Here is a 22,059-nt window from a genome sequence, read left to right as displayed (position 1 = left end):
AGTGAATTGGCCTTATTTTAAGTAACTAACTATAAATAAATACAAAAATTAAAAAAAAAGATCAAAACTGAGAAATAATATACTGTATGTATGTTGTGTTGTCAAAGTAAGAGGAACAATTGTGTAAGTACGTAATATTTTTTCACTCAAATCCTAATGAAACACTACTGGAGAACATTCCTTTGTCGCAAAACAGTTTATAAATTAAAGAAAATAATTACAGTGTGTTTAATATATTACAGTATATTATAAATAAATAAATAAAACAAATAATTCGGTAAATCTATTTAAAGTAAATGGAAAATAAGCAAACATGTTATTTACCAAGACCCTTCCGTCTGGCTCAGGGTGAGATGTAGGGGAGATAAAGAAGGCTATTTATAGCCCATCAGAAGTGACCAGTACCCTAATGCACCATAAATAATTCATTGAACATTCATTTTTTGTACATAGTATATTCAGTATATATATATAATATATATATATATATATATATATATATATATATATAGTATATATATATATATATATATATATATATATATATATATATATATATATATATATATATATGTATATATATATATATATATATATATATATATATATATATATATATATATATATATATATATATATATATATATATATATATATATATATATATATATATATATATATATATATATATATATATATATATATATATATATATATTTGTGTAATAAATGTATGTAGTAAGTACATACTGGTAACCTTTTTCACTCAAATCCTAATGAAACACCACAATTAGAATACGGTGGTTGCTGTTGAACCACATGTTGTATAAATAGTCACACCACCGAGACGAGGGAACACTCCCACCACGCTTCAGTGACGTCACTAGTGTTTACACTACACCAGCGGGTATAATTTGATGACATTACTTGAAGTGAATTGGCCTTATTTTAAAAAATCAAGGATGGTTGGTAAAGGACTACTGAGTCAGTGGTAAGTGTCACATTTGGGGTACTGGTCTTATACAGCAAATAGAGCTCAAAAGCTACTTTTTAAATGGAAATTTGGGGGGGGGGCGTCTTATGCACCCCGCCGCCTTATAGGCCGTGATATACGGTACGTGATGAAGTTTTTCTCTTTTATTTAAATTTTTACAATTTACATACAGTATATATATATATATGTAAATTATAATTTACATATTATTCATATTATGCTACAGCGCCCACAAAACATAAGAATTGTTTGAGTCCCCCAGTAGAGATGTCCGTTCTCTATCCACTTCAGGATGTCTTAGGCCTCCGTTTTCTTTTTATGTACTCGCTCAGGGACTCGAGTATTTCTGTATATAACACAGGATGATAAGGGAATTTTAAATTATGAGTGAATGAATTTATTATACAGTGATCAATTAACATAATTTTGATGTGTTTAAGTAGTATTCAGGCGCCTTCAGCCTAGTAATGTTACGACATTCGTATCACTCACTCTACAGTAAACCACGAATTTCATCCATACAGAGAGAGAGAGAGAGAGAGAGGCCAAGCGCTCTGTTTACATTACACACACATAAATATTACATACCGTATATCTCGGCCTATTTTATAATCGCAGTCATGTACTGAATATTCTATGTAAAAGATATAAATTTTAAATGAATTATTTATAGTGTGGTCGACTTCCTACACAAAGACGGGCTATAAATAGCCTTCTTATCTCCTCTCCATCTATTACCCTCTGTTCTCAGAGAGAAGGTCTTGGTAAATAACTTTTGTTTGTTTATTTTCATTGTTTGTCTAATTTATCATGTTGTATCAAAGTAATATTACTAAAATTTGTGTATAGGTAGTAGGCAGCTACCAACCAGGGAGATACTACCGCCTGTGAAGATATTGGAAGCATAATGTACAGTATTGTCTAATGGTAGATCCTACTTCCATATGGCATCACGAGACCAGCAGTTAAGAGGAGAACGAGGGTGAGAAGAAGGTCCATTAGGAAGTGGAACGATTATTTCGTCAAATTTGGCTTTACTTGACCAAAGAGGAAAGAGAAAAAGATTACCCAATGGTTAATTGTTTGTTGTGTCCCCAAAAGATGGTCAATGGATGCTTAGTACCAAACAAACTCCTACGTCATCGTGAATTAAAACATCTTGGACTTGAAACCAAACCCAAGTCTTACTTTGAAAACTTGAAACGAAATGTGGCAATTTCATCGCATAACTTAGAAGAACGTCACAGTAGTACAGCATCAGAGCTCACTGCACACTGAGTTGGAGCCTCTCTGTGTATTGCTTACCTTCTAGGGACAAAAAGAAACAATTCACAGACGCAGAGAAGATCATTGTTCCAGCCCTGTATATTACTTCAGAAGACGTATTGGGACAGTCTGCCAAAGCCAAGATGGAGAATATCCCATTGTCAACCAGTACTGTTGAGAGGAGAAGTCGATTGCTGTCTGAAGATTTGCTTGACCAAGTCGTCAAAAAACTACGTACAAGTCCTTGGTATGGACTACAATTCGATGAGTCGACTGATATTAGCAACAGAGCTCAACTGATGGAATTTGTTAGAATGGTAGATGTTGAGAAGGGAAGTAATAATGAGGATATCCTTTTTTTGTGAAGATATTGGAGTAGAAACTACAGGAAATGCGATTGGGACTGCCACACTGAATTTCTTACACGGTCATGCTATTCTTCTTGAAAGGTGTTCCAGTGTTACGACAGATGGTGCTGCAGCTATGGTTGGTGTCAGAAATGGGGCAGCAGCAATGATCAAGGAACACGCAACTAACTGGCACGAGTTCACACTGTGACCTGTACAGACAGAATCTAGCAAGTGAGAAACTGTCACATGACAAAGTAAACAGCCCGTTTGACAAAGTCATGGAGCAATTAGTGAAAATTATCATATTGATTAAATCGAGAGCCAAACATTGACGGATGTTTCAGCAACTATGTGAGGGCATGGAAGAATGTGATAGGACTCTTTTGTACTATAGTGAAGTTCATTGGTTGTCTCGGGGCACTGTATTAAGGAGGCTCTTTGAGTTTCTCTCTGAAACTGATTGTCCCAGAGCAGCTCACTTCCACAATGATTTGTTGATCTCAAAACTTGGGTACCTTGCTGATATGTTTGAAAAGTTAAATGTACTGAATGTGAGCCTTCAGGGAAAGGATATGGATGTATTTTCAACATCAGATAAAATAGAAGCATTCAAGATGAAAATATTTCAATGCTAGGGTTTGTGCCTTTTTAGCGAGACAATCACTACGACTTGGCAACTCTGATTAGTCGCTTCGGTAGCACGTGGGTGCAGTGTGTAAACTTCTCTCATGCGGACTAGTCGTTTTTTGCGTTTTTTCTGTGTTTGTGCCTCAATATCTCTGTAATGGGAAGTGGTAAGAGCTGGGAAGAGACACAATTGTTGCTATTATAACCCTCTATAAGGAGGTTATAAGTGTAAGATATAGCCCTCGTGTGGGAATAAGTGCGACAAGTTCCAAAAGTGGATCAAGAAATTTAGAAAGGCGGATGAGGATATTCCTACCCCCAAGCCTCGCTCTGGTAGGCCAAGGAAAATACAAAATCATACTTCCAAGGTTATAAAGAGGCAGTTGGATAAAAATCCAACACTCACAGCTCGAAAACTGAAGGAAAATAACCCTGCACTGCTCCAGGACGTGTCTGTAAGATGTATTTCTGATCATTTACTCAAAGATTTACAATATCGCAGTTGTTGTGCTAAGTTCTTCCTCTTAAGTGCAAAAAATATGCGGGATCGCATTGCTTTTAGCAAGAAATATAAGGTTGGACCCTAAGACTGGGAACAAGTCTTGTGGAGTGATGAGTCAATGTTTGTGGTGTCGTCTGGCTGCAGGTCCAAGCGTGTCAGGCGTCCCAAGATCGGCCCAAATGACCCCGCTACAGAGCTAAAGTTGTAAAGCATGCTCCAAGTGTTATGGTGTGGGGATGCTTTGCATTTGGTGGAGTGCAATTTAGTATTTTGAAAAAAATGAGGTGTAAATCAGCACAGTTATTCGAAGGTTATTGTGATATAACCTGCCTGCTTTGAAAAGTGTAACGCTAGCTGGTTTATCAGGTGGACTCCTGCTCACAGCTCGATCTATTATCCAGTGGTTAGAGGACTGTGGTGTAGATTACTTCAAAAAGTGGCCTGGGAATTCACCAGACCTAAATCCCATAAAGCACGTGTGGCATATCATTAGAAAAGAGCTTCAGGATCGTGGCGCTGACAGTAGCGAAGCTAAAATAGAAATACAGGATATTTGGGATAATATCATTTCCCCAACACGTGAAAAACTGGCAAGATGCATACAACGTTTGGAGAAGGTCATCAAGCTTAGAGGAAAATACGCATGCAAATAAAATCGTCATGAGCCCTTTAAATGTCTATTTAAATGTCACAATTGTTTACATTCGTCTTGCGCCCAAACTTTCCGCTACCACTGTAGTATAATATTATACAAAACAACAAAGCCCAACCAGTAAATTAAGCAACGGGGAACTAAATAACCAATCACCGATCACTTTTACATTTTCATTAGTATAGTAAACAAATGGCCTTGAGTTGCCAGCTGTCTCCAGCAGTGTTCAAAAAATCTTGAACAAGACTGTACATGCATGTTTCCAGTATGGATTAGCACTAAGCTGTTAGAATATAAAATTTACTCATCATGACATGTTTAAAACCACTACTGTAGTAACATGGTTATAGCAATGAAATTAAGGAGTAGTGAACTATCGATTCCTTATTTTTATTTCTGATTTTGTATTAATTATTATGGAAGCTATGAAACTTCATATTTATGTTTCCTGTTATTTTATGAAGGGTTTTATTGTTTGGATAATAGAGAATTATATGATGATCACTGGAAAGTAAATAAAGTAACAATATTAATTTCCTTAACATTGTAGTTTCCTGGAATCCTTGGGAATATTGCAAAGGTAGTTAATAGGATTCACAGTGCTCTTAGGTCAAGTGTGACCAAAATGTTCCTAAAAGTTAAGTTTGACCAAGTTTTAAAAAGGTTGATTCTACATAATATAATAAATTAGGATGAATTGTGATACCATATGCAAACTAATAACATCATGAATAACTCCGCTGATTCATACACCTTAGATTCTATTTCAGCCCCAGGGATGGGGTGCCAAATAGGAATACTTGTACTGTATAAAGTTACTATGTTTCATGAACCGATGTTATAATGGAATCGCTTCGAACGACATATAAAACACCATGATCTGATATTACATCATTTGCAAATACCTGTATAGTAATTACAGGTATATTATGATGTCATACACAATTACAATGACATTGTGATTTACTGCACTTCGATATGATTTCTACCTTAATTGATGGGGTAATAATTATGAATCAGGAGAAGAGAGAGAGAGAGATTTTATCCTATTCTTCCCAAAGATTACTCTTATGTACAGTATTATAGTCAGTAACTGATTAAGAACCAGGCGGTAACATTATATGCAGCCATTCCCCTTAAGCTCCTTGTATACATGTACGTAGTCAAATTGGAAATACAGGGAGTTCTGCTATAACGCCTGTTTTGACAACGCGAATTGGCTCTTACGCGATTGATGAATAGAGGAACAATATTTGTAAAACGCGAACGCGTTTGCTCTATGATTCCAGTGATTCCACTTAACGGTTGTTGTGGCTTGCCGGTTATGCAGTGTTTACAGTTCACGTTCGACATCACATGTTCAATTGATTTATGTGTTTTGCTTGTGAACAATTGCAGAAATAATTTACCGTATATCTCGGCTTATAAAAGGGGGTTAGATTAGTTTAGGTTAGGTTTTGTTTATATAATGATCATTAAAAAATTATTTATAACAATTTTGTTTTTTAACATTAAACACTACTATATAATAAATAATACTATATAACAATACTAAATTGAAGCCTGCAGTGTAGGTATCCCAGGTAGACTGCAAGCTATAGTGTAAATGTCCCGGTAGACCTTGGCTATAGTGGCACCCTGTATCCTCATTTAATTTGTTCTCATTCTATGTACCTGTAACAAGAAAAACAATGCATTGGTATTTTGATAAATTGGAGAAGCACTTTTGAAATCTGCATATCAAAGCTGCATACTCAACTTGTAAACAGTCTTTTTCTCATCTATGGACCAATGACTATGGTCATTATGCACTGCAACTATCATCTTCGCCAGTGCCATTCTCATTACTGTAACAACTGTCAGCTGCGATTCTGATTTGTGTAATCTTCTATCTATGGGTTCTTCGAGTATCTATATATATAAAACAAAGAAGTATGTCTGTGTGTTTGTTTGTTTGTGTGTCCAAGACGAGAACCTCGGAAACTACTTTACCGATCTGTAGTGATGATGGATGGTGTTATATGTAGTGATGTTGGGTGATGTTATATGTAGTGATGATGGGTGGTGTTATATGTAGTGGTGATGGATGGTGTTATATGTAGTGATGATGGATGATGTTATATGTAGTGATGATGGATGGTGTTATATGTAGTGATGATGGATGGTGTTATATGTAGTGATGTTGGGTGATGTTATATGTAGTGATGATGGGTGGTGTTATATGTAGTGATGATTAGACAATAAATAATAACAGTTTAATGCTAAAAAAAATATACTTTGCTGTGCCGTTGTAGTGGAACTTACATACACTGTTAATGAACTATTGATGGCAGAAGAAGTTTTGGGGGCTGAACAGTGAGACAATGTGGAGCGTCCTACAGTGGCCTAGCGAATGAGCTGCCCGGACCTCACTGCATTCTTTAAACTTTCACAGGAAGATGAATTTCCTCAAATACTCCTGTATGTTGATGTACCAAAATTCTACATATGGCAGACTTCAATGAAAAAGTTCCAGAGAAGAGCTCAAGGATCTGATGCTGAAGGATATCCAGGGATAAAGTCAGGCAATGCTTTGGGATGTGTCTACACGGTTCACCCCAACAACTTTGAATGCTGTTGTTTGAGACTACTTTTGCACCACATCCATGGCCCAACATCATATGCAGCACTCAACACAGTGAATGGACAAGTCTGCAGAACCTATCAGGAAACGTGCAATCACCTTGGCCTACTGGAAGATGATGGTCACTGGAATGACACATTAGAAGAGGCAGCAGCTACTCAATCGCCAATGAGAATGAGGAACCTGTTTGCCATCATGATTGCTATATGTGGACTTTCCAACCCAAGTCAGCTCTGGAGAAACCACCAAGAAAGTCTTACAGAGGATCTGCTTCATCAAGCAAGAAGAGAACATCCTGGTCAAGAGATTGAGTTCATGGATGACATGTTCAACAGGGCTCTGATCATGCTGGAAGACAAAGTGATGGAGCTATGCAGAAAAAACCTGATTGATTTTGGATTGCCTTCCCCAAACTGAGAAGAACCAGTAGCTGCAAACAGGGAGTTGCTCAGAGAGACAGACTACTCAGTTGAAGTTCTGGTGAATTTTCTTGAAGAAAATGAGCCTCACCTGGTGAGGCTCATGAATAGATCTTGCAAGTGATACAAGCGAGCAGGGAGGTATGATCTTTCGATGCACCTGGCGGACAGGAAAAACATTCTTGATCAACCTTCTGTTGGCCAAAGTACGTCATCAGGGCAAAATTGCTCTTGTTGTGGCATCCTCAGGCATTGCTGCAACACTACTAGAAGGAGGACGTGACTGCACACTCAACTTTAAACAGCCTCTCAACCTCGCCACAATGAGAATCCAGTGTGCAACATCAAAAAAGGACCGGCGAAGGCAAAACTCTTAGAAAAATTCAGCCTCATAGTCTGGGATGAATGCACTATGTCTCACAAGTTAGTCTTTGAAACATTGGACAGGACCTTGCAAGACATAATGCAGAAAATGACCAGCTCGTGGGTGGCATTACAATGGTCATTGCTGGAGACTTTTGCCAGACCCTACTGTACTGCGCACATCATTGTCATTCCTAAAAAAACCCTTTAATTCATATTATGCTACATAACATTCAAATCCACCGCGCTTGTAGAATCTCAGAAAACGGGAATCATTGATAAAGACTGTATAATATGGACAATGAGTAGTACCTTAAGCTGTGTATTCTTATATTACTCTATTAATTATGTATAGTAAAGTATTACAGAACATGTATTAATCCTATGTAATATTTCCATTTATTATGCACCATGTTATGTATGTGAATTATCATATTTACATATTATGTATTGTTGTGAATGCTGGCATCTGTACATGCCAGCGCCAAGAGTGATACAAAGAGTGGAGATCGCCAGTCCTTATGGTGTGGAAGAGTTTCTTTGTCCATCTGTATTCATCTCCGTGAGAATAAGAACCTATTTTCAAGATAACAAGTGTTTGTGTATACCCTCAGTAGTGTAGAACATTTTGGGGTACCAAAGACAAACATAGAAAGACTAACTCACCTAATGAACGTTATGGAATTATTTGATGAATTGTACCCAACTATGGGTATATAATAGTAATTGTATGTACTCATAGCATTAAGGAGAACTCAAGGTATCTATAGGATGGTTGTGAGAGTCCAATTGATCCGGGCTAGTGTACTATCCGGGCTAAGTGTAAATCGTGGTTTGAAGGTCATACTATTTACGTCTGTGAATGTTCAGTGAACATAACTTCTGCAGATATCAGATGAAAATACATGAGAACAATGATTTGGAAAAAGAAAAAAGGTATCAGAACTATGTGAAGTGTTGGAAGTGATCCAGAATATATCTGATATACCCACGCTATAAACATTCGCTTTGTTTCAGGGTAGCCTTGTACCACGACTGCAGGTTTGAGTTAATTATCGCCAAGTAATTTCCCCAGGAGCTGTCAACCTGGGCCATCCCTTAGTATGTAAGTTAGGATTAAAATATATATTTATAAGACACAAGGTCACAATAAACGGGAAAGTGTTCATGTGAGAACCATAAGAAATCAAAGTGAAAATTAAAGATTGGAAACTGTAGGCCTATACGGTGAGAGGTTGCAGGACACTGCCCTCAGTATCCTCCTGTCTTCTCATCGAAACAGGTCAGTGTCCTCCATCGGGCTACATCCAGCCCTAAAAAGACTTATACAGTGACCCCTCGGTTAACGAACGCCTCGGTTAACGAACTGCCTTCCATAAGGATCTTCAATCGTTAACGAACAAAAATTCGGTTAACGAATTTCTTACGAACCGACCTCAACATGTTTTCGCTTGCACTGACCGGGCAACCAGCTTTAGTATCAGTCTGCCAATATATTAAGCAGTTCTAGGGCTTAAATTCCTTACTATTTTAGTAAATATCAAGAAGTTTATACTATTCAATAATTTTAAAAGTTTAATATTAACTTTTTAGTCATTTTAACAATTATTGAACATAACTGAAGGTAAAGAAACTAGTTTCTGGCATGCCATCCAGCCTGTTAACACACCAGACAGGCGTTAGTCTCTCTCTGTTTTCAGTGGAGGTAACATCTTGCTTGAGACTCTCTTCAACTAAACGCTTTTTTCTGTGTTTCAAGGAAATTATTGGTCATTTTGAAATATATTTTACATATCGACAATATATAATGCAGTGCAGTGTTGATTTTAAGAAAATAATCTTGAAATACACCAAAAGAACTAAAATTTTATGGATGAAATGGTGCCATGGGGTGACTTCTCTTCCACCCCAATGCCTTTTCTTCTTCCTTCTCCTCCACCCCCATTCTAATTCCCATCATCATCAGCATCATCCAGGAGCCTTCTACATACACACCTCAAAGTAAGTGAACTTTTCTACCATTTTGTTGAATTTAGGAAATTTTCGGTGAGCTGGAACCAATTACCCAAAAACCCATTGAAACAATGGTCAACGAACTTTTCGGTTAACGAACGACCTTCTGGAACGGATTGAGTTCGTTAACCGAGGGGTCACTGTATAGCAGTTATTACAGCTTAAAACTTTGCCTGATGTATAAAGTGAAGTAGTAATGTGTTAGGGTGGGTAATAACGGCCCATCAGGCATTATTTCTCAGTATATCCGTCTTCTCATCGAAACAGGTCCCACGCGGTCAGAGCCTTTCTGTGGCCGGCCATTATCCCTGTGAGCGCCCCACCATGAGATGACTACTCCCAGCTATGCTACTCCACTGTGAACCTGTGGATTCCTGGCATACCACCACACACCAGTAGGAATACATAATGGAATGTTTGAGAACCTCGCTCGGCACTTGGAGCGAAGCACCTATAATACCAGGTGTAGAAACAGTACTGGTATGCCTCTTAGGAAGCCCTCGTCTCTACCCCTCAAGGGCGGTGTGCGAACGAGGTGCCTGATATGTGTACCTAGAAATTGCAAGGAGTCCCATACTTGCAGGTGTGGAGTGTAACAGGTGTGTTGAGATGGTGTTACAGGGAGGTGAGATGGTGCTACTATGTATGATAACCTAAGGTGCTATATTCCATACAGGTGGAGCAGTCTGATGTGTTGAGTGTTATTGTAAGAAGGGATGACCGAGGTAAGGAGGTCACTGATTGTTATGTGCAATAAGTATGTGGATGACACGCAATTAATGTAAGACGTCTGTTGTTGAGCAGTGTAACCAAAATCATTGTTGTTCTTCTGAGGAAGGCCAACTCACTTGTATTTTAACGGAATGCAATATGTTTTATAAGAAATAAATTAGTTAAGACATGTTATTGTTTCACCCTTCTTTCCCTTATCGATCTGGTCAATGAAAAACCCAACCCAATGCCTAGTTCACACTGCCCACTCCCTAACGAGCTACTGCTTAGAGGGGGTCTGGTGGCAGCAACCCTTAGAAATTAAGAATAGAGTTAAGTTATCCTCTTAGACTTAGTGACCCCAAAATCTGGCAGTATACTACCTGTCATTCCTCGAAGCACTCCAGCTGATGAACTAAATGCATGCCTCAAGGCATCATACCTTTGGAGAAGTGTTCAGACACTCACCCTATCTACAAACATGAGAGTACATTTACAGTACAAGACCAGGATGCTTGACGGTTTTTAAACCTTCTACTACAGATTGGGAATGGAACTTTCCCTGTTGATTCAGAAGGACAAATAATCATTCCTCAAGGATGTGGAAATGTTGTAAAGTCCTCAACTGAGCTCACTAACATGGTCTACCCAAACATTATCCACCACTACAAGGATCACAAGTGGCTGCGTGAATGCGCAATTCTGGCACCAAAGAATGAAACAGTGGCAGAAATCAACATGACTCTACTCAGACAGCATCCAGGCAGTGAGACCTCATTCAAATCTGTTGATACAGTAATCGACCAGAACCAAGCAGTCCAGTACCCTGCAGAATTCCAACTTTGGAGCCTGCTGAATGCCTCCTCACCACCTCACTCTCAAGATTGGAACCCTATAATGCTCTTAAGAATCTTGAACCACCAAGCCTCTGCAATGGCACAAGACTGGTGGTGAAGAACATGATGCCATATGTACTGGAAGCTACAATACTGACAGGAAAAGCTAAAGGAGAGGATGTGTTTTACCAAGGATACCTCTCATCACCAATGACCTGCCATTTGAGTTCGCGACTTCAGTTCCCGGTTAAAGTGAGCTTTGCCATGACCATCTACAAAAGCCAGGACAGTCCCAAAGATGGTTGGCCTAAACCTGGTGTTTCCTTGCTTCTCTCATGGACAGTTCTATATTGGATGCTCCAGAGTGGGAACTGCCAAAAATCTGTACATACTTGCTGCTAATGGCAAAACCAAAAATGTGGTCTACCTTAATGCACTACAGTGAGACAATGTGGAGCCTCCCGGAGGGTGGCGTCCTACCGCGGGCCTTGCAAAAGCGCGATTCCGCTAGTGTATAATAAGATCATAAGAAAATAAGGAGTCTGCAATAGGCCGGTTGGCCTGTGCATGGCAGTTCCTGTCGAGATTTACTACCACTTCTATCATCCATGAATCTATCTAGCCTCCTTTTAAAACTTTTCAGAGTTCCAGCACTTACCACAAAGTTGCTAAGCTTGTTCCACTCGTCCACCACCCTATTTGTGGACCAGTTTCTTCCTATCTCCCTCCTAAACCTAAACTTATCCAACTTAAATCTGTTGCTACGAGTCCTATCCTGCTCGGATATTATAAGAACTTTATTTATATCTCCTTTTTTGTTCCTTTCACCCACTTAAATATTTCTACATCATTCACCCCTACCTTCGCCTCTTTCTGTTTAGCTTTTAATCTATTTTGATATGGAAGGTTTCTAAGTCCCAGAATCATTTTTGTCATTCTTCACTGCACTGACTCCAGTGTATTGATATAATCTATAATAAGGGCACCAGAACTGAACAGCATAATCGAGGTGCGGCCTGACTAGCACAAGATATAGATGCAATTAATCATCTCTACCACTCTCTGATTTTTGGAGTAAAATAGTAAAATCCATAGAAACTAGATCACCGATGATTCAGTAACACTGTATATGTGATAATATTATATTTCATAAAAATACTTAGTACTGTACATAATTACCCGGCAAAATTTGTGTGTAACATTATCACGAGCAGCCTTAATCAATTACTTGGTCAGTATGTTTTACCTCAACTGACCGTAGTTACAGGGGAATGCAGGAAATGATTTCAACCACTGGACTGGATAGGCAGCTTAACACAAATGCCAGCGTAGAGCTGGGAAGCACCACCGCCGCCTCCCCACGAGTGGACGTGACCAATTTCTGTCGCGTTTGTTACCTCACCAGTTAATACGTTGCTGCATTTATTTTAGTAATGACTTTTATCTTTAAAAATTTTCATCATTATTTACAGTTCACTATTTGATAATGGTCACACTATAGTTTTTGGTTACCATATTTTTTGGTCACGATAAAAACTTGTTTTGGTCACATTGGTGCCCCTCAGGCACACGGCTAAGAACCATTGAGACTTGTAGAGAATAGGTGGTATACTGCAGACATCATGGTGATTATCAGGTGCAAGAAGAACGAAAGGTGCAACTCATAATCAGAAATACCAACTGGACCGAGACTTGTTCAAGTGTTGGCCAGTGTTCATTTCCAAATACATCAGGCATAGGGGGGCCGATGCAACTTTGGAGGAGAGTATATAATTACCTTTACCCAAATTTTTTTCATTTAAAAATTGTATAATCTTACCGTAACACCAGGTAGACTGTTCCTGTCTAGGGTTAAGTAACAAGTAAAAATTAACAACAAATGCTTTAGAATAAAACCGCGATATATGAAACTTCATTATTAAAATTTATTAATTTAAAATGTACAACCCATCCTACAAACCTAGTCTCCCTCTTCCTTTTGATATCTGTTTTGCTTCTCCCTTTCCTCACAGTGTACTTTCAGTTTTGTTTATTATTTACGAGATTGCTTATAAATATTTTTTCCCATCACTGAGGGCGGCACCAACCAATGCCTGAGTCGTGCTCCTTCGGCGTCGGTGGCAAATGAAAAGGCAAACTGTGAGTTTGGTTGCGCTGGCGATTTGATTACTTGGCGAATTGAGAAAGTGCGGCCACTTCTTCATTTATGCGTGGTTGGATCCAACCCCCCACAAACACTTTAATGTTACGCCATCCTGGCGTTTACTTGTTGATGGCCAATAGAATGTGGACCACCAAATACTGTGGCCTGAGCCTCTGCTACATTTTGAATATGATGGATATATGATTCCCCATTTTTTATCAAATTTTTGTATTTTACCATATTTCAAAAGTATTTTGGATGGTTTCCGAGTACAGTTTTAATTAAGAATTTTTTATATTAACTGGCAGCCGTTGACAACCTTTAGGTCCCGGCTGTATGCGTTCTGATTGTTTTGGCGTTTGGTGGGAGTTTAGTTTATATACGTAAAGGCGGCGACTCTTCCTCATCACCATCCTCGTTTAATTTTTGTTTTGACTACATGGGCTGACCTCAGTATCCTCAACCTGTTTGCAAATAAGTTTCTCTGTACATGTAATTAAATTAGGATTTACTCTGGGCTTAATTTTCTCTTCAAGTTGGGGGTGCCTGTACTTGTGATCCATTTCTGATATTTTGGTTTTGGAACTTTTATAGCCATCGCGCCCATTTATATTGATGCTTAAGCATCGGCTGACACGTCGGCCTGCTTCTTCACTAAAAGTGACAAAGGCGTGGAGCAGAGCCGACCTCCGGGCGGTCTCTGCCACTTAAGGATGTGGCGTACTCCTGAGCCTTTCCTGGACTTCGTCATCTTCATTAGGCGACTAGTTAGACCACCTATGAAGATCTGACAGCCAGCCCCTTGCGGCAATTCCACATCGATGGCCATGCCGTCGATCACATATGGAGAGAGCAACTAAGGGCTTCGGCTTAATCCTTCAGTATTGTCATAAATTACAAAACCAAAATTTTTCCATTCTTTATCAAATTTTTAAGACAGCACCGAATTTGCAAAGTAATTTTGTATTTTATCCATCGAAATATTTTTGTGGAAGGTGTTTTATGAACATTTTATTATCATTCTTTTCTGATGATGTTGGGCTGGTCAGCGTTGGGTTGGTCACATCTGGTTGGGACAGTGTTGGGTTGGTCACATCCGGTTAGGGACAGTGTTAGGTTGGTCACATCCTGTTGGGACAGTGTTGGAGAGCGACATTATTTAAGTCTCCTGTGTTTTCTAATGTATCTTATTTTTGGAATTGGATGATAGGGGCAGTTCTATCCAGTTCGACAGTTAGAAGTCATTGGCGATCCACCTGCCCTACTACCACCAGCTCCGCGCCATTTCTGAAATACTAAGCTCTTGTTACAATAATTTTCTAGTTTTCCATCTGTTTTATTGGCCTTTCGTATTTCACAATGGTGCCATAGGTACCCCAACACCTCGGCTTACGTGGTGTGGTCCAGTGAAACCGACAGTTTTACGTCAATTTATTTGACAACGTTTTGATATATCATAAGAAGAATACTAAGTAACATTTTATCAGCTTCCAAGAGGCAATGTTCTAAATTCTGCGTCGCGAGAAACATGTGAAACTCTCGGGATATATAGTGTATAATGTTTACTGTGTATAAAGTTTACTGTGTACTGTATAGTAAAGTTGTTTACTGTGTATAGTGAAGATTGTTTACTGTGTGTAGTGAAGATTGTTTCTGGTGTGTAGTGAAGACAGTTTACTGTGTATAGTGAAGAAAGTTTACTGTGTGTAGTGAAGACAGTTTACTGTATAGTGAAGACTGTTTACTGTGTATAGTGAAGACTGTTTACTGTGTATAGTGAAGACAGTTTACTGTGTGTAGTGAAGAAAGTTTACTGTATAGTGAAGACTGTTTACTGTGTGTAGTGAAGACTGTTTACTGTGTGTAGTGAAGACTGTTTACTGTGTGTATTGAAGAAAGTTTACTGTATAGTGAAGACTGTTTGCACAATGTGTAGTGAAGACAGTTTGCATGTGTAGTGAAGACAGTTTACTGTGTGTAGTGAAGACAGTTTACTGTGTGTAGTGAAGACAGTTTACTGTGTGTAGTGAAGACAGTTTACTGTGTAGTGAGACTGTTTACTGTATTATTGTAGTGAAGAAGTTTACTGTATAGTAAAGAGACAGTTTACTGTGTGTAGTGAAGACAGTTTACTGTGTGTAGTGAAGAAAGTTTACTGTATATGAAGAAGACTGTTTGCTGTGTAGTGAAGACATTTACTGTGTATAGTGAAGACTGTTTACTGTGTGTAGTGAAGAAAGTTTACTGTATAGTGAAGACTGTTTACTGTGTGTAGTGAAGACAGTTTACTGTGTGTAGTGAAGACAGTTTACTGTGTGTAGTGAAGACAGTTTACTGTGTGTGTAGTGAAGACGCTGTTTACTGTGTGTAGTGAAGGCACACTGTGTAGTGAAGAAAGTTTACTGTATAGTGAAGACAGTTTACTGTGTGTAGTGAAGACAGTTTACTGTGTGTAGTGAAGACAGTTTACTGTGTCTAGTGAAGACAGTTTACTGTGTGTAGTGAAGACAGTTTACTGTGTGTGTAGTGAGGCTGTTTACTGTATGTAGTGAAGACTGTTCACTGTGTGTAGTGAAGACAGTTTACTGTGTGTAGTGAAGACAGTTTACTGTGTAGTGAAGACAGTTTTCACTGTGTGTAGTGAAGACAGTTTACTGTATTGTTAACTAGTGAAGAAGAAGTTTACTGTGTGTGTAGTGAAGAAAGTTTACTGTGTGTAGTGAAGAAAGTTTACTGTGTGTAGTGAACAGTTTACTGTGTGTAGTGAAGACAGTTTACTGTGTGTAGTGAAGACAGTTTACTGTGTGTAGTGAAGACAGTTTACTGTGTGTAGTGAAGACTGTTTACTGTGTATAGTGAGAGACTGTTTACTGTGTATGGTGAGGCTGTTTACTGTGTGTAGTGAACCAGTTTACTTATTATTATGATGAAGAAAGTTTACTGTGTGTAGTGAAGAAAGTTTACTGTGTGTAGTGAAGAAAGTTTACTGTGTAGTGAAGAAAGTTTACTGTGTGTGGTGAGGCAGTTTTCATGTGTAGATGAAGACAGTTTACTGTGTCAATGAGTGAAGAAAGTTTACTGTGTGTAGTGAAAGAAAGTTTACTGTGTGTAGTGAAGAAAGTTTACTGTGTGTGTAGTGAAGACTGTTTTACTGTGTATGAAGTGAAGAAAGTTTACTGTGTGTAGTGAAGACAGTTTACTGTGTGTAGTGAAGACTGTTTACTGTGTATAGTGTGAAGAAAGTTTACTGTGTGTAGTGAAGAGACTGTTTACTGTGTATAGTGAAGAAAGTTTACTGTGTGTAGTGAAGAAAGTTTACTGTGTGTAGTAAGAGAGACTGTTTTACTGTGTGTAGTGAAGATTGTTTTACTGTGTGTAGTGAAAGAAAGTTTACTGTGTGTAGTGAAGACTGTTTACTGTGTATAGTGAAGACTGTTTACTGTGTGTAGTAGAGACAGTTTACTGTGTGTAGTGAAGACAGTTTACTGTGTGTAGTGAAGAAAGTTTACTGTGTAGTGAAGAAGACAGTTTACTGTGTGTAGTGAAAGTTTACTGTATTGTAGTGAAGGCGGTTTACTGTGTATGTGTAGTGAAGACTGTTTACTGTGTGTAGTAGTGAAGATTGTTTACTGTGTGTGTAGTGAAGAAAGTTTACTGTGTGTAGTGAAGACTGTTTACTGTGTATAGTGAAGACTGTTTACTGTGTGTGTAGTGAACAGTTTACTGTGTGTAGTGAACAGTTTACTGTGTGTAGTGAAGAAAGTTTACTGTGTATGGTAGAGACAGTTTACTGTGTGTAGTGAAGACAGTTTACTGTGTGTAGTGAAGACAGTTTACTGTGTGTGTAGTGAAGAAAGTTTACTGTGTGTAGTGAGACAGTTTACTGTGTGTAGTGAAGACTGTTTACTGTGTATAGTGAAGAAAGTTTACTGTGTATAGTGAAGACAGTTTACTGTGTGTAGTGAGCGAAGTTTACTGTGTGTAGTGAAGACAGTTTACTGTGTGTAGTGAAGAAAGTTTACTGTGTGTGAGTGAAGAAAGTTTACTGTGTATAGTGAAGAAAGTTTACTGTGTATAGTGAAGAAAGAAGTTTACTGTGTATAGTGAAGACAGTTTACTGTGTATAGTGAAGACAGTTTACTGTGTGTAGTGAAAGATTTACTGTGTGTAGTGAAGAAGTTTACTGTGTGTAGTGAAGAAAGTTTACTGTGTGTAGTGAGAAGAAAGTTTGCTGTGTATAGTGAAGACAGTTTACTGTGTGTAGTGAAGACAGTTTACTGCAATGTAGTGAAGAAGACAGTTTACTGTGTATTATTAGTGAAGAAAGTTTACTGTGTGTAGTGAAGACAGTTTACTGTGTGTAGTGAAGACTTCATTTTACTGTGTGTAGTGAAGACAGTTTACTGTGTGTAGTGAAGACTGTTTACTGTGTGTAGTGAAGACTGTTTTACTGTGTGTAGTGAAGACAGTTTGTGTGTAGTGAAAACTGTTTACAATGTATAGTGAAGACTGTTTACTGTGTGTGGTAGAAGACAGTTTACTGTGGTAGAACTGTGTGGCGTAGTGAGACAGTTTACTGTGTGTAGTGAAGACTGTTTACTGTGTATAGTAGAGAACGTTTACTACAATGTGTAGTGAAGACTGTTTACTGTGTATAGTGAAGACAGTTTACTGTGTGTAGTGAAGACAGTTTACTGTGTGTAGTGAAGAAAGTTTACTGTGTGTAGTGAAGACAGTTTACTGTGTGTAGCTAGTGAAGACTGTTTACTGTGTATAGTGAAGAAAAGTTTACTGTGTGTAGTGAAGAAAAGTTTACTGTGTGTAGTAGAAGACGGTTTACTGTGTGTAGTGAAGACTGTTTACTGTGTTTAGTGAAGACTGTTTACTATTATTGTAGTGAAGACAGTTTACTGTAATGTACTGAAGACAGTTTACTGTGTGTAGTGAAGACAGTTTACTGTGTGTAGTGAAGAAAGTTTACTGTGTGTAGTGAAGACAGTTTACTGTGTGTAGTGAAGACTGTTTACTGTGTGTAGTGAAGAAAGTTACTGTGTGTAGTGAAGACTGTTTACTGTGTGTAGTGAAGACTGTTTACTGTGTGTAGTGAAGACTGTTTACTGTGTGTGTAGTGAAGACAGTTTACTGTGTGTAGTGAAAACTGTTTACTGTGTATAGTGAAGACTGTTTACTGTGTGTAGTGAAGACAGTTTACTGTGTGTAGTGAAGACTGTTTACTGTGTGTAGTGAAGACAGTTTACTGTGTGTAGTGAAGACTGTTTACTGTGTATGTGAACAGTTTACTGTGTGTAGTGAAGACAGTTTACTGTGTGTAGTGAAGAAAGTTTTCTGTGTAGTGAAGACAGTTTACTGTGTGTAGTGAAGACAGTTTACTGTGTATAGTGAAGAAAGTTTACTGTGTGTAGTGAAGAAAGTTTACTGTGTGTAGTGAAGACAGTTTACTGTGTGTAAAGTGAAGACTGTTTACTGTGTTTAGTGAAGACTGTTTACTGTGTGTAGTGAAGACAGTTTACTGTACTGAAGACAGTTTACTGTGTGTACTGAAGACAGTTTACTGTGTGTGTAGTGAAGACAGTTTACTGTATAGTGAAGACTGTTTACTGTGTGTTGTGAAGACAGTTTACTGTATAGTGAAGACAGTTTACTGTGTGTAGTGAAGACTGTTTACTGTGTGTAGTGAAGACAGTTTACTGTGTGTAGTGAAGACTGTTTACTGTGTGTAGTGAAGACTGTTTACTGTGTGTAGTGAAGACAGTTTACTGTGTGTAGTGAAGACAGTTTACTGTGTATAGTGAAGACTGTTTACTGTGTGTACGAAGACAGTTTACTGTGTGTAGTGAAGACTGTTTACTGTGTGTAGTGAAGACAGTTTACTGTATAGTGAAGACTGTTTACTGTGTGTAGTGAAGACAGTTTACTGTGTGTAGAGAAGACAGTTTACTGTGTGTAGTGAAGACAGTTTACTGTATAGTGAAGACTGTTTACTGTGTGTAGTGAAGACAGTTTACTGTGTGTAGTGAAGACTGTTTACTGTGTATAGTGAAGACTGTTTACTGTGTGTAGTGAAGAAAGTTTACTGTATAGTGAAGACAGTTTACTGTGTGTAGTGAAGACAGTTTACTGTGTGTAGTGAAGACTGTTTAAAAGTGTGTAGTGAAGACTGTTTACTGTGTGTAGTGAAGACTGTTCACTGTGTGTAGTGAAGATAGTTTACTGTGAATAGTGAAGTTGTATACTGTGTGTAGTGAAGACAATTTATTGTGTGTAGTGAAGACAATTTATTGTGTGTAGTGAAGACAGTTTACTGTGTGTAGTGAAGACAGTTTACGGTGTAGTGAAGACTGTTTAAAGTGTAGTGAAGACTGTTTACTGTGTGTAGTGAAGACTGTTCACTGTGTGTAGTGAAGACTGTTTACTGTATAGTGAAGACTGTTTACTGTGTGTAGTGAAGACTGTTTATTGTGTGTAGTGAAGACTGTTTACTGTATAGTGAAGACTGTTCACTGTGTGTAGTGAAGACAGTTTACGGTGTAGTGAAGACTGTTTACTGTGTGTAGTGAAGACTGTTTACTGTATGAAGACTGTTTACTGTGTGTAGTGAAGACTGTTTACTGTGTAGTGAAGACAGTTTACGGTGTGTAGTGAAGAAAGTTTACTGTGTATAGTGAAGACAGTTTACTGTGTGTAGTGAAGACAGTTTACTGTATAGTGAAGACTGTTTACTGTGTGTTGTGAAGACAGTTTACTGTATAGTGAAGACTGTTTACTGTGTGTAGTGAAGACAGTTTACTGTGTGTACTGAAGACAGTTTACTGTGTGTACTGAAGACAGTTTACTGTGTGTAGTGAAGACAGTTTACTGTATAGTGAAGACTGTTTACTGTGTGTTGTGAAGACAGTTTACTGTATAGTGAAGACAGTTTACTGTGTGTAGTGAAGACTGTTTACTGTGTGTAGTGAAGACTGTTTACTGTGTGTAGTGAAGACTGTTTACTGTGTGTAGTGAAGACAGTTTACTGTGTGTAGTGAAGACAGTTTACTGTGTATAGTGAAGACTGTTTACTGTGTGTACTGAAGACAGTTTACTGTGTGTAGTGAAGACTGTTTACTGTGTGTAGTGAAGACAGTTTACTGTATAGTGAAGACTGTTTACTGTGTGTAGTGAAGACAGTTTACTGTGTGTAGTGAAGACAGTTTACTGTGTGTAGTGAAGACAGTTTACTGTATAGTGAAGACTGTTTACTGTGTGTAGTGAAGACAGTTTACTGTGTGTAGTGAAGACTGTTTACTGTGTATAGTGAAGACTGTTTACTGTGTGTAGTGAAGAAAGTTTACTGTATAGTGAAGACAGTTTACTGTGTGTAGTGAAGACAGTTTACTGTGTGTAGTGAAGACTGTTTAAAGTGTGTAGTGAAGACTGTTTACTGTGTGTAGTGAAGACTGTTCACTGTGTGTAGTGAAGATAGTTTACTGTGTATAGTGAAGTTGTATACTGTGTGTAGTGAAGACAATTTATTGTGTGTAGTGAAGACAATTTATTGTGTGTAGTGAAGACAGTTTACTGTGTGTAGTGAAGACAGTTTACGGTGTGTAGTGAAGACTGTTTAAAGTGTGTAGTGAAGACTGTTTACTGTGTGTAGTGAAGACTGTTCACTGTGTGTAGTGAAGACTGTTTACTGTATAGTGAAGACTGTTTACTGTGTGTAGTGAAGACTGTTTATTGTGTGTAGTGAAGACTGTTTACTGTATAGTGAAGACTGTTCACTGTGTGTAGTGAAGACAGTTTACGGTGTGTAGTGAAGACTGTTTACTGTGTGTAGTGAAGACTGTTTACTGTATAGTGAAGACTGTTTACTGTGTGTAGTGAAGACTGTTTACTGTGTGTAGTGAAGACAGTTTACGGTGTGTAGTGAAGAAAGTTTACTGTGTATAGTGAAGACAGTTTACTGTGTGTAGTGAAGACAGTTTACTGTATAGTGAAGACTGTTTACTGTGTGTTGTGAAGACAGTTTACTGTATAGTGAAGACTGTTTACTGTGTGTAGTGAAGACTGTTTACTGTGTGTAGTGAAGACTGTTTACTGTGTGTAGTGAAGACAGTTTACTGTGTGTAGTGAAGACAGTTTACTGTGTATAGTGAAGACTGTTTACTGTGTGTACTGAAGACAGTTTACTGTGTGTAGTGAAGACTGTTTACTGTGTGTAGTGAAGACAGTTTACTGTATAGTGAAGACTGTTTACTGTGTGTAGTGAAGACTGTTTACTGTGTATAGTGAAGACTGTTTACTGTGTGTAGTGAAGACAGTTTACTGTGTGTAGTGAAGACAGTTTACTGTGTGTAGTGAAGACAGTTTACTGTATAGTGAAGACTGTTTACTGTGTGTAGTGAAGACAGTTTACTGTGTGTAGTGAAGACTGTTTACTGTATAGTGAAGACTGTTTACTGTGTGTAGTGAAGACTGTTTACTGTGTGTAGTGAAGGCTGTTTAAAGTGTGTAGTGAAGACTGTTTACTGTGTGTAGTGAAGACAGTTTACTGTGTGTAG

At 38.2% G+C, this 22,059-nt stretch overlaps 1 protein-coding gene across 1 annotated transcript in view; it reads left to right on the top strand.

The window, feature by feature from the left end:
• The first annotated feature begins 1,937 nt into the window (after positions 1-1,937).
• The window catches only part of LOC121855967 (SWI/SNF-related matrix-associated actin-dependent regulator of chromatin subfamily A-like protein 1), a 72,184-nt gene continuing 52,062 nt past the window's right edge, over positions 1,938-22,059 (top strand). The window contains exons 1-2 of the mRNA XM_042351184.1: positions 1,938-1,975; positions 2,306-2,506. Coding sequence (XP_042207118.1) covers positions 1,938-1,975; positions 2,306-2,506 — 239 coding nt within the window. The remainder of the gene's footprint in view (positions 1,976-2,305; positions 2,507-22,059) is intronic.

The sequence above is a fragment of the Homarus americanus genome, unplaced genomic scaffold (genome assembly GCF_018991925.1).
Source record: "Homarus americanus isolate GMGI-L3 unplaced genomic scaffold, GMGI_Hamer_2.0 scaffold19117, whole genome shotgun sequence".
Taxonomy (NCBI): domain Eukaryota; kingdom Metazoa; phylum Arthropoda; class Malacostraca; order Decapoda; family Nephropidae; genus Homarus; species Homarus americanus.
The sequence above is the reverse complement of the archived record's forward strand: the minus strand, read 5'-3'. Positions and strand labels throughout refer to the sequence as shown.